Genomic DNA, 16,177 nt, shown 5'->3' with positions numbered 1-16,177 from the left:
TAACATGGAATTCTACTCTTTAGGTCATTAATGAATTGTATTGTTTAATTTACATGCAACATACTGTATATGTTGTATTTTTGAAAAGATGCATTTATGTTTCAAACTGGAATTTTAACCAATTTAGATGCCAAGAAGTCCCTAACTGGGCTTATCCAGGAAGAATATGGAATAACACCATTGCCAGACAATTGCCTAAGCCCTGAAGTGATTGATGTTTCTGAAAATTCAAGGGTGAAGATTTATTGTATTTTCTGTAAATTAGGTAAGAAGACAGTCAGCCTATTACAAATTTAAGCATTTCAAACAAGTAAAAGTAAGCTGATATTTGAAAAAATCCAGATTGCAAATTATCAATATGTAACAGCAATCTGTTCATTAACAAATTTGATTGTGCATTGTGCATCATTTGAAGGCTATCTTAAAAAAAAATCCAGAATTCATTGAGATAGTGGATAACACAGACTCAGCAAAGTTGTCCAGATTTAATATTACATTATTTGTTATGTTTATAGGATTAATATTAACAGCACCTTCTGTTAACTTACTGCCTTTAATGCAGAAAATTGCCAAGGTGTTTAGTTATAGAATAAGCATTTGTCAAAGCATAATTGTGCTTCAATCTAAAAATAATTTATCATTTTCGAAAGGTTTTGAAGATCTTCCTGGATTATCCTCCAATGATTTAATTACACTTGCCATTGTACGTCATTACTTAGATTTGAAGGTAAGTTCTTTTCATAGATAATGAAAATTTAATTAAGTGGAGTATGGAGTCATAGAGTCATATGGGATAGAAAAAAACTCTTTAGCTCAACTGTTCTATGCCAATTGTATTGCTTGATGAGCTAGTCCCACCTGCCCACACTTGGCCCATGGCTCGATTAAGCTGCCCTATCCATGTACTTGTATAGATGACTTTTCTCTAGAAGAGGAATGTACAACAAAAAGTGGCAAGCATTCTTATTGATGCAAATAACAACAGCTTTTGAAATTATATTAGATGGGAACTGGGTTTTTAAAGTAAAGAGATTCCCGAGGTTTTCAGTATTCTAATAGAGGTGGAGAATAAAATTATTTCAGAGTTTTGCCTAACGAGAAAATCTGCAGATACTGGAAATCCAAGCAACACACTCAAAATGCTAGAAAGACTCAGCAGGCCAGGCAACATTTATGGAAATGAGCATAGTCGAAGATTTAGGCCAAGACCCTTCATCCCTCATCTTTTTTCTCCTGTCCTGATGATGGGTCTTGGCCCGACACATCCACAGTACTACTTTCCATAGCTGCTGCCTGGATTGCTGAGTTCCTCCAGCATTGTGTGTGTGTTGCACAGAGCTTTGCCTGTCAGTCATATTCACTGTAATACCCCCAAACTGATAATGCTTCAATAATACTCCAGTTGGTCATCAGGACCTGTTCCATTGACATTTTGGCAATGATTTTTCTATGAAAGTAATGGTTAGGTGAAGTGCACTCACTATTATTTGTGTGTAAATCGAACAGCAATTTCTGATTAGTGCAGATCTATAGTTCAATACATTATTCCTTCATAAACATCTTGAAAATAGTCTCTCTGTCAAATTATTTATTCCAATGTATTGAACTGCATGAAATTCTGTCATACATTTTATTTTTGGAACAAACATTCCAGAAGAGGTTGGTACTTGAAATTACAACTGATCTTTTTGTTTCTCAGACTGCAGGTGCTGGCAATAATTCTTTCTTTCCTTGTTCAATTACCATATCTTTTTCCTTGGATCATCAACTCTTTTTGTCATTACACTGCCCTTCTTTTCTCCAGTCTTTACCCCATTTTTACATAATTTCCATTTTACATTTTTGTTTTACAATTCTAAAGAAAAAGCTTTAATCTGAAATGAAAACCATTTTAACTCATTGAGCATTTGTGTGTTTTCAATCGGTTCAGCCTTTTTCAGGTTTCAAATATCCATAATATTTAGCTTTTGCATAAGTATTTGAAAAATTGATTGACCATAAAGTAGTAAGAATATAACTTACCTTCATGCCTAAGAAGTGATTATGCAATGTTAAATATTTTTTAAAGAAACACATGCATTTAATAACAGGTGGGAAGCGTATGGATGGAAATTGAAAAGGAACTTAAACAGGAGGCCATCCATCCAATCAGCAGAGACGCGGAGGGTTTGCGTACTATAACAAAGCACTATAAGAATGTTAGCAGACGGGTGGCACAATATCAAACGGAAATACTTGAAAACGAGCAAAAATGGGAACTGCTGGATGAACACAGAATGTATTGCAAGGTAAGGTGAATTTGGAAGAATTTATTAAGATATGTGATACACATAAAATATTTGTTGACAGGTTTGAGAATTTTACTTAAATTTCCTTAAAATTTGATTGGGAAAATATTATTTCCAAATAGAATAAAAGTTATTTCTGCTTAGGCAGTTAGTTGTGGGGTGGCACAGTAGCATATAGTTAGCATAATGCTATTACAGCATCAGTGACCCTAGTTCAATTCCACCGCTGTCTGTCATGACCTTGTACCTTCTCCCACTTACCCTGGGGGTTTCCTGCAGGTACTCTGGTTTCCTCTCAGATTCCAAAGATGTATGGGTTAGGTTAATTGGTCACATGGGTCCATGGCATTAGCTCGGTGGGCTGGAATGGCTTGTTACCATGCTGTATCACTAAATAAAGTGATAATAAAATGCGAAAAGCCTTTATTGCATGTCTGAATTATTCTTCAGGAAGTTATGGTGCAGTTCTATCAGAGTATTGTGATGAGAGAACTTAATGAAGATGACTTGGACCCAAATGCTGGAGTATCAGCAAGGATTGAGACACAGTATCAAACTGGATTGAGAACTGAGCACAAAACAAACACTAAACAAAAATCACTAGTAAGGCTTACGATTGAGCACTGAACCTCAAATCAGGTGCTCCTTAAATACTCAATTCTTGACACCTAAAACATGATTGTCAATTAGCAGGATGGTCCTGAATCTTTTGAAGGGCCACACCTGCTATTCATACACCAGGGAGTTGGAGCATCTAAACCCCAGAAGCTGACGCAGTTGGGTGCATGTCGCAACAGGACCCCTTCCCCTGTGGCTGACTCCTGACAGCCCTGGCTATTCAAAGAGATAATGATTTTATTCATGGATGAGAGTCTGATCCAAAACATCCCTTTCAGGAGTCCAGCACTGTTCCCCTGGTCTAAATCCCTCCTAGTCCACAAGGAACTGATGAACACCTTGAACAGTTTGTAAATCCAAAATTCTTCTCACAGTGAAGACCTGTTCCCCATCAACAAACCTGGGTAGCGGTGGGGCTGATGGTGATGGGGCTAACAGGCTGTTCACAGGTTTTAGTTGGAAATGTGGAAAGTAGGATTGATCTTTGGCACTTGGGGAGATGCAAGGTGTAGGCTACCAGGTTTACTTTACTGAGAATCTTGATGTGTCCAATGAACTTGGATGCCAATTTCCTGGACTCCACTCAGAGAGGCAAATCCTGAGTCAATAGCCAGACCCGTTGCCTATGCTACAAAACTGGTCCTTGTCTTTTCTTGCGGTTACCTTTTATTTAAGCCTTCTGGGTAGAAGTTAACAAAATATCACTTGCCCTAGTCTATCTCTCCTTGCAGCATCAGACAACATCTTCAGCCACAAGAGCCCCAACCTTGGCCTCCTGCTTAGAGAAGAGAGTCAGAGAGTACCCAAATTGGCATTTGAAAGAAAACATCCCATGTGCCAAATGCGGTAAAGTGTTATGGCTGACCTCTGCCCACATCAAATGGTCGCTGCACTTGTACTGTCTCGTAGAGTCCAGGCATCTTAGGGTATATTCCACATTTTGGTTCACCCACTCCATCTGGCTGTAGGCCTGTGGGTGAAACCTAGAGGAGAGACTCACTGTTGCCTCGATCAGTTTGTGAAACACCCTCCAGAAATGTGAAGCAAGCTGTGGACCGTGATCCAACATAGTGTCCACTGGTCTCCGCCACAGATTCAGATTCAGATTCAGTTTATTGTCATTTAGAAACCATAAATGCAATGCAGTTAAAAAATGAGACAACGTTCCTCCAGAATGATATCACAAAAGCATATGACAAAACAGACTACACTGGAAAATCCACATAACGTTTGGCAATCCCCAATCCAGAGTCCGGAGAGGCTGCTGTGTATTAGTATCGCGCTACCGTCTTAGCGCGTTCCCCGGAAAGGAGCTCCAAACTCACCAGACAAAACAAGACCAAAAACTAAAGCTACAAGACCTGCACAAAACCACATAATTACAACATATAGTTACAACAGTGCAAACAATAGCATAATTGATAAAAACACAGACTATGGGCACAGTAAAACTAGTCCAAAGATGTTAAAGGACTATAAGTTCAAAAGAAATCACCACACAGTTTCCACAAGTCCCCAGGGTCCCGACAGACTCGCCATCCCATGCCGGCGGCAGAAGGGAATACCCCCGCTATGGACTTCCACGGCGCCGCCCGACTCAGCCTCGCAGATGCAGCACACAATGAAAGCTCCGTCGAACCCAGCCTCGCAGACGCAGCACACACCGAAAGCGACCTGACCGCAGTGGACTCCGAGTCCGGCAAACCTCCGAGCCGATGACCATCCCCTCTGGCACAGCTTCTCCGAGCACCATCCTCGGCCGAGCGTATTAAGACAGCCCCACCAACGGCCATCGGCAACACGACCCCAAGGACTGGGGGCCTGTTCTTCCCAGCAGAGTCACGGACCTCACAGCAGCAGCAGCAATGAAGAAGGTAGTCTACCCAACACAATGAGCTTGCAGGCCTTCAAAAAACAATCCACAATTAATATGATAATGGTCTTCCCTTTGGAAGGAGGAAGACTGTGACAGAGTCCATGGAGATGTGCGCCCATGGTTTGTCTGGAACTGGTAAGGTGTGGAGGAGCCCTTGAGGTACGGGGCTTCTTGCTCCAGGCACACACCTCACATGCCTACATGTACTGCTGAAACTCCTTCATCATTCTGGGGCACCAGTACCTCCTCTTGACAAACTTCAGGGTCCTGGCAATCCTGGGTGAGCAGTCATTCTCCAGGAAGTCCCCATTGGAGTATCTGGGACCAGATGGAACTAGGGATGAACAGCTGACACGGAGGACTGTTCTTGGGAATCTCCCCTTGCACTTGAGCACTGTGAACAAGGATGTCAATTCCCCAATGAATTGATGATACCACCTTGGCTTGGGACAAAATGGTGGTGGGCTGCTCTTTTCATTCCGGTTCATCAAACTGACAGGACAAGGCATTTGGCTTTTGGCTTTTTGATCCCAGATGATAGGTCAGGATGAAATTAAAGTGGTTAAAGAACAAAGACCACCTGGCCTGCCTGGAATTCAGCCTGTTGGCCTTCTGAATATAAGCAAGGTTCTTGAGGTCTGTCCAAACCATAAAAGGTCTTTTGCGCCCCCCTCCTCTAGCTAATGCTGCCATTCCTCCAAAGCTAACTTAACTGCAAGAAGCTCCCGATTCCCAATGTCATAATTCTTGTAGCTGCAGTACTTATAAGGCCAGTCCATTTGAATTCCTTGTTGATGGTGAAGGATCATCTAGTTGGCACTTTAGCTGAGTACTTTTGCTTTATCTGTAGTATTCACATGCTGGGTCCTGCTGTAGTTCTGAATAGAGATCTCTTGAAGCATCTTCCTATTGTCCTCTTTCTTCCATTAGTGGCGTAATTATCCACAACTGTTGATAAGGCTGCAATGCTTTAAAATGTAGATTCTAAGATTATTTATTAAAACCTATTGCATGTTGCTTTTGCTGTTTAGTATGCATGTTACATAGAGTTGCATCTTTCCTTGGGACAGCTCATGTTCAGCCATGTCTGGTGGTGGTTTTCATGTGGATTTCTGAAATGTTAATGAATCCTATAGTTTGATAATAATCGGAGGGATGGAAAATGCTGAGTCATGAGATTACAGCTTGTAGTGGTGTTCTTTAATGGTGCTGTTGATGAGCCACGGCGCTTCATGGAGGCCCAACTTAGCAATCTACTCTATTTTATACCTTATACCTGGAGCACAACAGAAGGAGGCCATTTGATAAATTTGGCCAATGCCAACTCCCAAGAGAGCAATCCCAGTGGTCTCCCTCTTTCCCTGTGCCACTGCAACTTATTTTATGTCTTTGATTCCTTTTGCTGTAAACCTATACCAATTAATTTATATGTTTTTGGGTTGTGGAGGGAAACACATGTTCACAGAGAGAACTCTCAAACTCCATACAGACAGCATCTGAGATCAAGATTTGAACTGGGTCCCTGAAGCTATGAGCAACAATACTAACTGCTGGAATACCTTGCTGCTCCACCATGCTTCCAGTAGCCATCGCACCTGCATTTGATTTACCTTTATTTTCAGTCAGAGCAGTCTAGCATCCAGGATGTTAGTACTAGGCGGCATGATTATGATAATAGCACTGAGTTATAAAGTCATTCAGTATGGAAACATGCCCTTTAGTCTATATCCATGCCAAGCATCAAGTACCTATCTACACTAATCCCATTTTCCTGAACTCGGCCTGTATCCTTTTTATGCTCATCTAAATGTTGGCAAAGGAGAATAGATTAATTTAGTATTAGAAATTGCCATTTCGTGGCTGTTGCCCTCTGTGAATGTATAAACAGAGTTTGTGTTTTGGTATGTTGTCAATGTCATACAAATCATTTACATCCCTAATCTACTTTGAGGCTAATTAAATGCCAGCTTTGCTGTAATTATCTATAAAGTTCTTGGAACAGCATTTGTAATATCAGCTAGGCTATCTGTTCAGTGAGAGAAAAACAGAATACAAAAGAAGCAACAATTTTAGCATGACACTGCTTTTGGGATAGCATTTGAAAGTTTTCAGATTTAGTTCAAATGTCAAATTGGATTGATTTATCCCTTAAAATACCCAGTTAGCTGAATACAGCATGAGAGGGGATTTTTTGGTTTGCTTCATGGGCCTTCCCTTAATTTGAGGATGACGTCTGCCACATATTTGTTTATGGGTCCTGAGATAAGTATCCTGCAAATACAGATATAACTGCATGAAATATAGGCACTTCAATGCTGGTTTATTGCTTCCCTATAGGGTTTTAGCTGTTTTTCCTCTCTCCCTCTTTTAATAACAATGGCAAAACACAACTTGCAGCTATTTACTACTTGATGGAAGCTATAGCACTGTTCAGAATTCATGGCCTTGTAGTGTCTACATCCATTTTCTTTAAAACTTTTCATTGTGTCTTTCGAGTATTTCCTTTGACTATCTTAGGATCTTTGACCATGGTTGAGATGGCAACTGAGAGTTTGGTTTAGGAGGCAGGAATCTTGCATCCTCACACAATTCAGCCCAAAATGTTGACTGTACTTTTTTCTATAGATGCTGCCAGGCCTGCTGAGTTCCTCCAGCATTTTGTGTGTGTTGCTCAGATTTTCATCATCTGCAGATTTGCTCTTGTTTGTGATCCTCACACAATGTTCAGTCAGATATTTGTGATGGATCTTGCACAGTTTGTAGTGAGAGATTTCTAATACAGCAGGGAGAAAACAAAAGATTTTGTCGTGGATGAAAAATTGAGATCAAGACTGGCTTTGATTAACCAAGCTGATCTAGAATTACACCAGTAGAGGTACAGTTCATTTTGTATGTACACCTCTTCCCCTACTTAAGCTGTTTTTTATATCATTACCTGCATGGGTTAATTTGGATTTCATTTTGAAGCACACAAATGAAGACATCTATCTTCTTGCATGTTTTATTTGCCTTAAAACAGCAATATCTTCTCACATGTATCATATTAAAATCCCTAAAGGATGCTTCCGTTTTGGGTGATTTTTGCAAAGGTGTTCAACTTGCTGCATAGCTTTGTACATCCACACTACCAGGGCAGTAGAGTGAAAAGATAGCTTGTCTTCAAAGGCATCACTCACAGATTGGAGATGCATCTGAATGCAATGCATAATGTCAACTTCCGACCCAAGCAATGAAGATTGCCGAGAGCTGAAAGTCAGGTCAGAATGTGGCATGTCTATTGTATTGTCACGATGCTTGGATAAATCCACAATTACCATTGCTGCAGCATGAGCCTGCACAAGCTGAAGCTGCAAGAATGAGAGTGGCTTATGCTAAGTGTGAGGCTGAGATACAACCGGAGAAAGCCTGCATTGATATGGAGAACACTCATATAGAAATGAAGAAAGCGCAAATAGATACTACATTTAAGACCATTCAAGTAAGTTTGTGAAGCTGAGGCTGCATCAGCAGAGTCAAAGGTATATGAAGCAGGAGCTGACTTAGAGAGTGCTCCAGCTCTACAAGGAGAAGCTGGCTGCACCACACAGACAACATGCTTTCAGCCCTGCTGAAGGGTCTCGGCCCGAAACGTCAACTGTGCTCTTTTCCTTAGATGCTGCCTGGCCTGCTGAGTTCCTCCATCACTTTCTGTGGGTTGTTTGGCATCTGCAGATGTTCTCTTATTTGTCTTTTGTGTAGTCCAGGTTATGACAGCAGCAAAAGACCAACACCATCACATTCTGCAGTTTCATCATAGCAAAGGCTTCAGTCAAGAGTTGTGACTGATGCTAACCCTAACTGTACAGGCATGGACACCCAGAAATTCCATCTATCCCAGGAAACGGTCTCCACAATGCCCTCAATCGGGAACTGCAGGTGCATTACTTTCACTTGGTATCTGGCTTGTCAAGATCTGGTCTTAGCCTAGTCTATAACTGTTTGATAACCAGTCTGCCAGTTACCTGTCTTGGAAGTCAAGTTTTTGCAATGCCATAGAAGGACTAAGTCTCAAACCTAGTGAAGAGCTAGACTTTCTCTGTAAGTGGCTTGGTGGGAAGTCACTGCAGCATGCAAACAGGATTAGAGTGGTGCATATTAATAATCCAGTTAGGTGTTTACCAAATTCTGTGAGAGAGGCTGGACAAATGCTAGGGCTCTCCATAGGCAATTCAAGAATCCCTTTTCAGCAGACTCAATAGTTTTCCAAAGCACTCACACAAAGAACCATAGAAGCTACTGAAGCTTGCATTCTGCAAGCCACAACAAAATGAGTATTACCTACTAGGACTGAGTTTCTTAGATACAGCGAGGATAATCCCTATAAGAGGAGAAACTACCGATCAACGTGCAAGTACAATGAACAACTGAAGGGTTCAAGTATAAAATGAATCATTATGTCCACTATCTGCCATTTTCATTATTTGTGGAAATCATCTGCCACTACGCAGAAATGCAAAATAACCCAAGGTTTATGCTCTCAACTTCCAGCAACACCTCATTCAAAGAGAGGTCTTCAGCAAAATCTCACCCCTAAAGGAGATGCAGAGGATTCAGAGAATAACCGCTTGCATTCTAGAGGCGCTTACAAAAAGAGTTTCAAATATTGTGCTTTAACAGAGCACAAAGCAAAAGTCTGTAAAGCTATCATATGTTGCATTGAGTGCACCAGTGATGAGCACATGTCAGTACTTCATCCAAAGCCAGCACCTTGGGCTACTACTGGTTGGAGCACAGCAGGGAGCCAGCTGTCTGTCCACCAGGTGGAGCTACAGAGTAAAGTATGTCTGGCCAACGACTACCCGAAAGCACATCCTCAGCAAATGATAAGGCATATGTGATATTAGAAGATCAAAGCAGTGTGTCTTCGGCAAAGTTGATATTCTTTGACAAATTCAATATTCAATGTTTTGTTTCCCTATACACTCTAAAGACTTGTTCTGGAATATCAGAAGTTGACAGTGGATTTATCATGGAGTCAATAGGAGGGAAAGTCTGCTTACCCTTGCCAGCCCTCATTGAGTGTGACCATATTCCAAACAATAGAGATGTAATCCCAATTCCTGAAGCTGCACACAATCATTCACATCTTAAAGATATAGCTGACAAGATTCCTTCACTTGACTCTTCTGCTGAGATTCTGCTGATTGGCAGAGACGCCATCCGTGCATATAAGGTACGTGCACAGCACAATGATTGGCACAATACACCTTACGCCCAATAACCGGACATGGTTTGTGTCATAGAGGGGGAAGTCTACCTCATGTGCTCAGCAGCCTACCAACAGCACATCTAAAGCTAATATACTGGAGAACGGATGCCCAAATCATTTTGGACACTCAGAGTAGAATATGTATAAAAGAGATGATTGTAGGTATGCAAACCAGGCCCCCGGGCATACTTATCTCTGCTCAACCAGATTTAAGCACGTAGGTCTTCTGTCACTCAGAAGCTGATTACAAGATGGCACCTTCCATCGAAGATTAGATCTCCCTTTGAATCCTGAACAAACAGTTTAACAAATACAAGTCAAACAATTGGATAGCTCCACTTCCCTTCTTCTCTCCAGGACAAAGAAAACTGATATTTATTCAACCTAGATGTTTACCACCCTAGAAACCTGCACAAATATGAGTTGTCTTTGATTCAAGTGTGTAGTTTAAAGGTATATCACTGAACACTGCGCTCTAGTGGGGTCCAGACCTCAACAGTTGTCTGCTCAGGGTCCTCATGCACTTCAGAACTGAGTCTGTTGCAGTGACGGCAGACATAGAACAAATGTTTAACACCTTCCTAGGGTGAAAAGATCATCAAGACTACATCAGATACTTGTGGTTTTATGACCGCCAACTGGACAGCGAGATTCCAGAGTACCGAATGAGAGTTCATATATTTGGTAACTGTCCCTCAGTAGCTGTGGCAATCTATGGCCTTAGGATGATAACTATTGAAGGCAACAGATACTGCTGGACATAATGACATAGGATTCATCATGGGCAACACAAAGACTACTCCCAAACCATATCTCAACTCTCTTCCCATTAGACATTACCAAGAGTAAGTCTGTCATCAAGAATGACATTTTTGAAGTGAGAATAATTAAAGACTGTGTAGTAAGACTGTTGTCAAGACTAGTCTCTAAGAATATCCTTCTTTTGCCAATCATTTGAATTTTGTTTCAATAGTTAAGTTTGACAGCCTGTGGATGCTAGGTGGGGAATGTTTTGGCCAGTAAAGGTACACTTCATTTTGTGTGAATATCACTTCCTCTACATAAGCTATTTTTTATCATTACCTGTGCTGATTAATTTGGATTTCAATTTGAAGCACACAATGTAGAAAGACATCAATCTCAATCTCCTCTTTATTTGCCTTTGATTGAATAATATCTGTAAGTTTTAGTTTGGTTAATATTGGTAAACATATAGTAGATAACATTTTGAAGAAAGTATTATGTTGCTCGCTTATCGTTAATAAGAGATTGTTGCACCATGAGTTTACTCTTGGTTATATGGCATAATTACGTGGTTGAAATTATGCTTCGATAAGGGGACTAATCATATTGTAAGTGTGCTCCAATCATTTGGTTAACCATTGGCAAATATGATTTTGTGAAGAATCTTTTACCTGTGCTTTACCCGTTCATTCATTCTATGCACTTTATGACAAGAAAGATCAGGAAAAGTCTGAATTTTAGTATTCATATTATTTTAAGGTCAATTGTACAAAAAGTTATATCCTGAGTAAATCTTCTATCTTCCATACAGTGGTGTTAAAAGAGCATTTCAATACTGTGGTCCTTTTCTATTACAAGTTACCTGAGCCTCATATGTCTATGTGATGACTAATTGGTGCTCAGTTTTTAAGAAATTTCATTTTGACTTGTAAATAGTAAAAGGACCATATTAACAAATTGAATTTCTCATATTTAAGTTCCTATTTTTCTGGTTCTATTTAATTTTTGTTTTTAAAAGATACAACATAACTTCAAACAGAGAGAATTGTCCTTGAAATCATGGAATGAATATGTGGCTAGGACATCAAACTATGAAAACTTGAAGGCAAGTATTGTTTTATTTAGTAAGTAAAATCATATTTAAAATCTAATTCCTCATTTGGCTTATGTGTTTATTATTCTATTAACTGAATTATGTCAAAGTGAGAATCTCAAATATGAATTTGATTGATTTAATTCTTCTTAGCAGCTTAAAACTGTGGAATTTACTTCACTAAATACTTACAACCCTGACTTTATTGCTTCAGTCCTTTAATTTGTTAACTTGTAATTATTTTGTTATTGATTTCTCTTATTTGTTTAAAGGAAAAAATCATGTCATACTACTTTGGAAGGATATGGCTTTAGAAACTGAGCAACAGTGTTAAAATTGCAGATTCTCTGTTTTGCTGTCTGTGCTCAAAATCAACAAAGTTCATAGCCTGCATCGTAAACCTTAAAATGATAAGGAACAAGAGTAGGCCATTCAGTCTTTCAAGAATACTCTGCCATTCAATAAGATCATGGTTGACTTAACATTCTTCTAGTCCACTTCCTGCTCTTTTCCAATAATTCTTGATTCCCTTACTGATGAGAAATCTATCCACCTCAATCTTAGAGATACCCAAGGACTCTTCCTCCTCAAATCTCTGGGACAAGAAGGTCCAAAGAATTCACAACATTCTGAGAGAAAATTTTCTTCCTCCTCTTATTCTCAAAAGGATACCCTGTTACTCTAAGATATGTTTGTTCTCTTTTCCCAACACATTATCTATCTTCTTCAATGATTTTTTTCAGTTGCTTCTCAGTTTTCTAGAGCCCAATGAGGAGCAACAGAATGGTTTAAATTTTTCAATTAGAAAAGCGTTCCATCCTCCATTAGAATCATCCTAATGAACCTTCTCTGAAATGCTTCCAGTGAAATAATACTTTACCTTAAATAAGAAGATCAAAGTTGTTTACAGTATTTTAGATATGATCTCATTAGGATATTGTATGGTTGCAGTAAGACTTACCTACTTTATATTCCAATTCTTTCGAAATAATGGTCATTGTTTCAATGGTCTTACCCATTCCTGTTTCACTTTGCTTGATTGTATTTACAGCTTTCTGCATTTTTTGTTTCAATAATACTGTTCTTTTGTTCTTCTACCTTCAGAAATGAACAATTTTATGTATTCTAACATTATACTCTATTTGTCAGCCTTTATTCCAATTTTTGCTCATTTATACTTCAATTTTAAAGAAATCTTGTATACAAATTATTTATTGATACAGCAATGGATTACATTTTAAAGAATAATTGTGATGCCATCTTCTATCAAATAGTATTTTAGATTATTCTTTCTAATTTTAGAAAGCTAAACATCTTCAGGAACAGGCCATCCAGTCTTCCAGGAACAGAAAAAAAGGACATGGTTACATTTTCCACCGGCCAGAAATTGGAGGTTTACAAACAACGGTACGTAATTACCATACAAGAAAGTCCATTGATCTGAAACACGTTTCTGTCTTCACAGATGTTGCCAATGTTCTAAGTATTTTCAACATTCTCTTTTTTTTATATGTTAACAACTATGGCAGTTAACAATTTAACTTTTAAGTAATAATTAACTACTATGTACTGTATATCATTGTCCATTAATTCTAATGGGGAGGCATAGAGTAAGTGACATATCTTCTAGTGAGATATGCCTGTGTGATGACTTTTGTTTACTTGTTAGATAAATTGTACTTTTATATCACATTTCTTTCTGTCTCATTTTCTGATCCTGTTTGTGTTGGGATGAAAAATTCCCTAATGACTGGCTCAAATAAATACAAAATTCTGGTGCTTATATCAATATAATGCCTCCCTTTCATCCACCTACGTGAAATGGATCTGCAGCTCCCCAAATGTGTACTTTGCAAAACTACTGTAAAGAGCACTACTGTAAAATTTGAATCTTTACTGGGAACTTTTCCTTGATTCCTTTAAAAAAAATCCTGCTTCCATTAAAATAGTTTGGCCAATCTTTTTGCCAAGCGTTTTGGCACTTCCATGGTTCAGTGTGCCCACATCCACATCTCCAGTGATGGATTTCACAATTGTATTCCCTTTTACTTAGTTAAGAATGAAGTGGAATAATAGGATGCATCAGAGACAGACAATTATTATCATCTTACCTTGATTTCTATTACAGGTACATCCGTAGCTAGTTAAAGTATGGTACCAGGTAAACAGGCTGTAGATTAGCAGGCAGTTATAAATCACATTACATTGCCCGCATGCACAATGCACCCTTAGCTTAATAGTCTACTACAATTTCTTTTTCATACTTTCAGAGGCCTGAAATAAGGTAATTCAGTCCATTGTGTCAATGCCAGCTCTGAGAGCAATCCTATCAATCCTATTCCACCATTTGAATTGACTTTATTATGTACATCCTTCACATACATGTGTAAAAATCTTTGTTATATCTCCATCTAAATGTGCAATTTATAGTAATTTGTAATAAGTAGTATGTACAACAGGTCAATATATCATAGAAGTACAATTGTATCAGTGTGAATTAATCAGTTTGATGTTCTGGTGGAAGAAGCTGTTCTGGAGCCTGTTGGTCCTGGCTTTTATGCTGCGGTACTATTTCCCGGATGGGAGCAACTGGAACAGTTTGTGGTTGGGTAACTCGGGTCCCCAATGATCCTTTGGGCCCTTTTTACACACCTGTCTCTGTAAATGTCCTGAATAGTGGGAAGTTCAGATCTACAGATGTTGGGCTGTCCGCACCACTCTCTGCAGAGTCCTGCAACTGAGGGAAAATAGTTCCCATACCAGGCAGTGATGCAGCCAGTCAGGGTGCTCTCCATTTTGCCTCTGTAGATAGTCCTTAAGATTTGGGGACTCATACCAAACTTCTTCAACCATCTGAGGTGAAAGAGGCACTGTTCTGCTTTTTTCACCACACAGCTGGTATGTTACGACAATGTGAGATCCTCAGTGATGTGTATGCCGAGGAACTTAAAGCTGTTCACCCTCTCAACCCCAGGTCCATTGATGTTAATAGGGGTTAGCCTGTCTCCTTTCCTCCTGTAATCCACAACCAGCTCCTTTGTCTTTGTGGCATTGAGGGAGAGGTTGTTTCCTTGACACCACTGTGTCAGGGTGATGACTTCTTGTCTGTAGGTTGCCTTGTTATTATTTGAGATTAGGCCAATCAATGTAGTATCATCAGCAAATTTAATTAGCCGATTGGAGCTGTGGGTGGCGACACAGTCATGGGTATACAGAGAGTAAAGGAGGGGGCTTGGGGCACATCCCTGAGGGGCACCTGTGTTGAGGGTCAGAGGGGCAGAAGTGAGAGAGACCACTCTTACCACCTGCCGGTGATCTGACAGGAAGTCCAGAATCCAGCTGCACGAGGCAGGGTGAAGGTTGAGATCTCTGAGCTTTTTGTCAAGCCTGGGGGTGATTATGGTATTGAATGCTGAACTGAGTCCAAGAACAGCATTCTCACATAAGCATCCCTCTTCTCCAGATTTGTAAGGACAGTGTGTAGAGCTGTAGCTATTATTTCCTTGTATCCTGTTCTCATTCACAATCCCATTAATATTACCTCCCACACCTAATTTTAAAGATAAAGATTGATTACCTTTACTTGTCATATATATATATTGAAACATACAGTGAAATGCATTATTTGCATCAACAACCAACACAGTTCAAGATGTGCTGGAGGCAGCCCTCAAGCGTCGCTGTGCTTCCAGCACCAACGTAGCATGTCCAAAACTTACTAACCATACTTCCAGCACCAACATAGCATGACTAACCCTTGACTAATTTACTAACCCTAACTCATACATCTTTGGAATGTGAGAGAAAACCAGAGCACCCAGAAGAAATCCACATGGTTACTGATTGTATGGTTACTGCGTGAATGAAGTCACTGGAAAAAATAACTGGTAGATACAAAGCACCTTCTTTATTCAGCAAAACAAGGTACAGCAGGCATCATATGGAGACACTTTCGGTCGAAAGGTCTGCTGGCCCACCATGGGGCTTGATATTTTATGTGCCAAACATCAAAGGGCAACTCCATATTTACAATGTGTGGACAATGCTTTCTTTGAAACCACATACAACCTTCATACCTCCTGATTCACAACCACACCACAGACATCCAAATGAATTTTAATCAGCATTGTCTGGTCTGGGATTCACTGCTTTTAGGAACCCATTGTTAGAGTTGCACTCAAAATTAAATCCACAATACATTTTCAGATGTGAAGACTGGTAGCCGAAGTCAATTGCTAAATGTATATGTCCTAAACGCAAAAATCACTCTAACAGTACTTCAGCTCCACTGGCCTCACTTAGATCCATAT

General features: G+C 39.7%; 1 protein-coding gene across 2 annotated transcripts in view; it reads left to right on the top strand.

Moving 5' to 3' along the window:
- The window catches only part of LOC140732236 (cilia- and flagella-associated protein 69-like), a 127,841-nt gene that overhangs the window by 100,671 nt on the left and 10,993 nt on the right, over positions 1 to 16,177 (top strand). For both annotated transcript variants that reach the window (XM_073054572.1, XM_073054571.1), the window contains exons 18-22: positions 128 to 265; positions 651 to 727; positions 2,091 to 2,288; positions 11,793 to 11,879; positions 13,170 to 13,274. In XM_073054572.1, the coding sequence (XP_072910673.1) occupies positions 128 to 265; positions 651 to 727; positions 2,091 to 2,288; positions 11,793 to 11,879; positions 13,170 to 13,274 (605 nt within the window). The remainder of the gene's footprint in view (positions 1 to 127; positions 266 to 650; positions 728 to 2,090; positions 2,289 to 11,792; positions 11,880 to 13,169; positions 13,275 to 16,177) is intronic.

This window comes from Hemitrygon akajei, chromosome 8 (assembly GCF_048418815.1).
Source record: "Hemitrygon akajei chromosome 8, sHemAka1.3, whole genome shotgun sequence".
Classification (NCBI taxonomy): Eukaryota; Metazoa; Chordata; class Chondrichthyes; order Myliobatiformes; family Dasyatidae; genus Hemitrygon; species Hemitrygon akajei.
The sequence above is the reverse complement of the archived record's forward strand: the minus strand, read 5'-3'. Positions and strand labels throughout refer to the sequence as shown.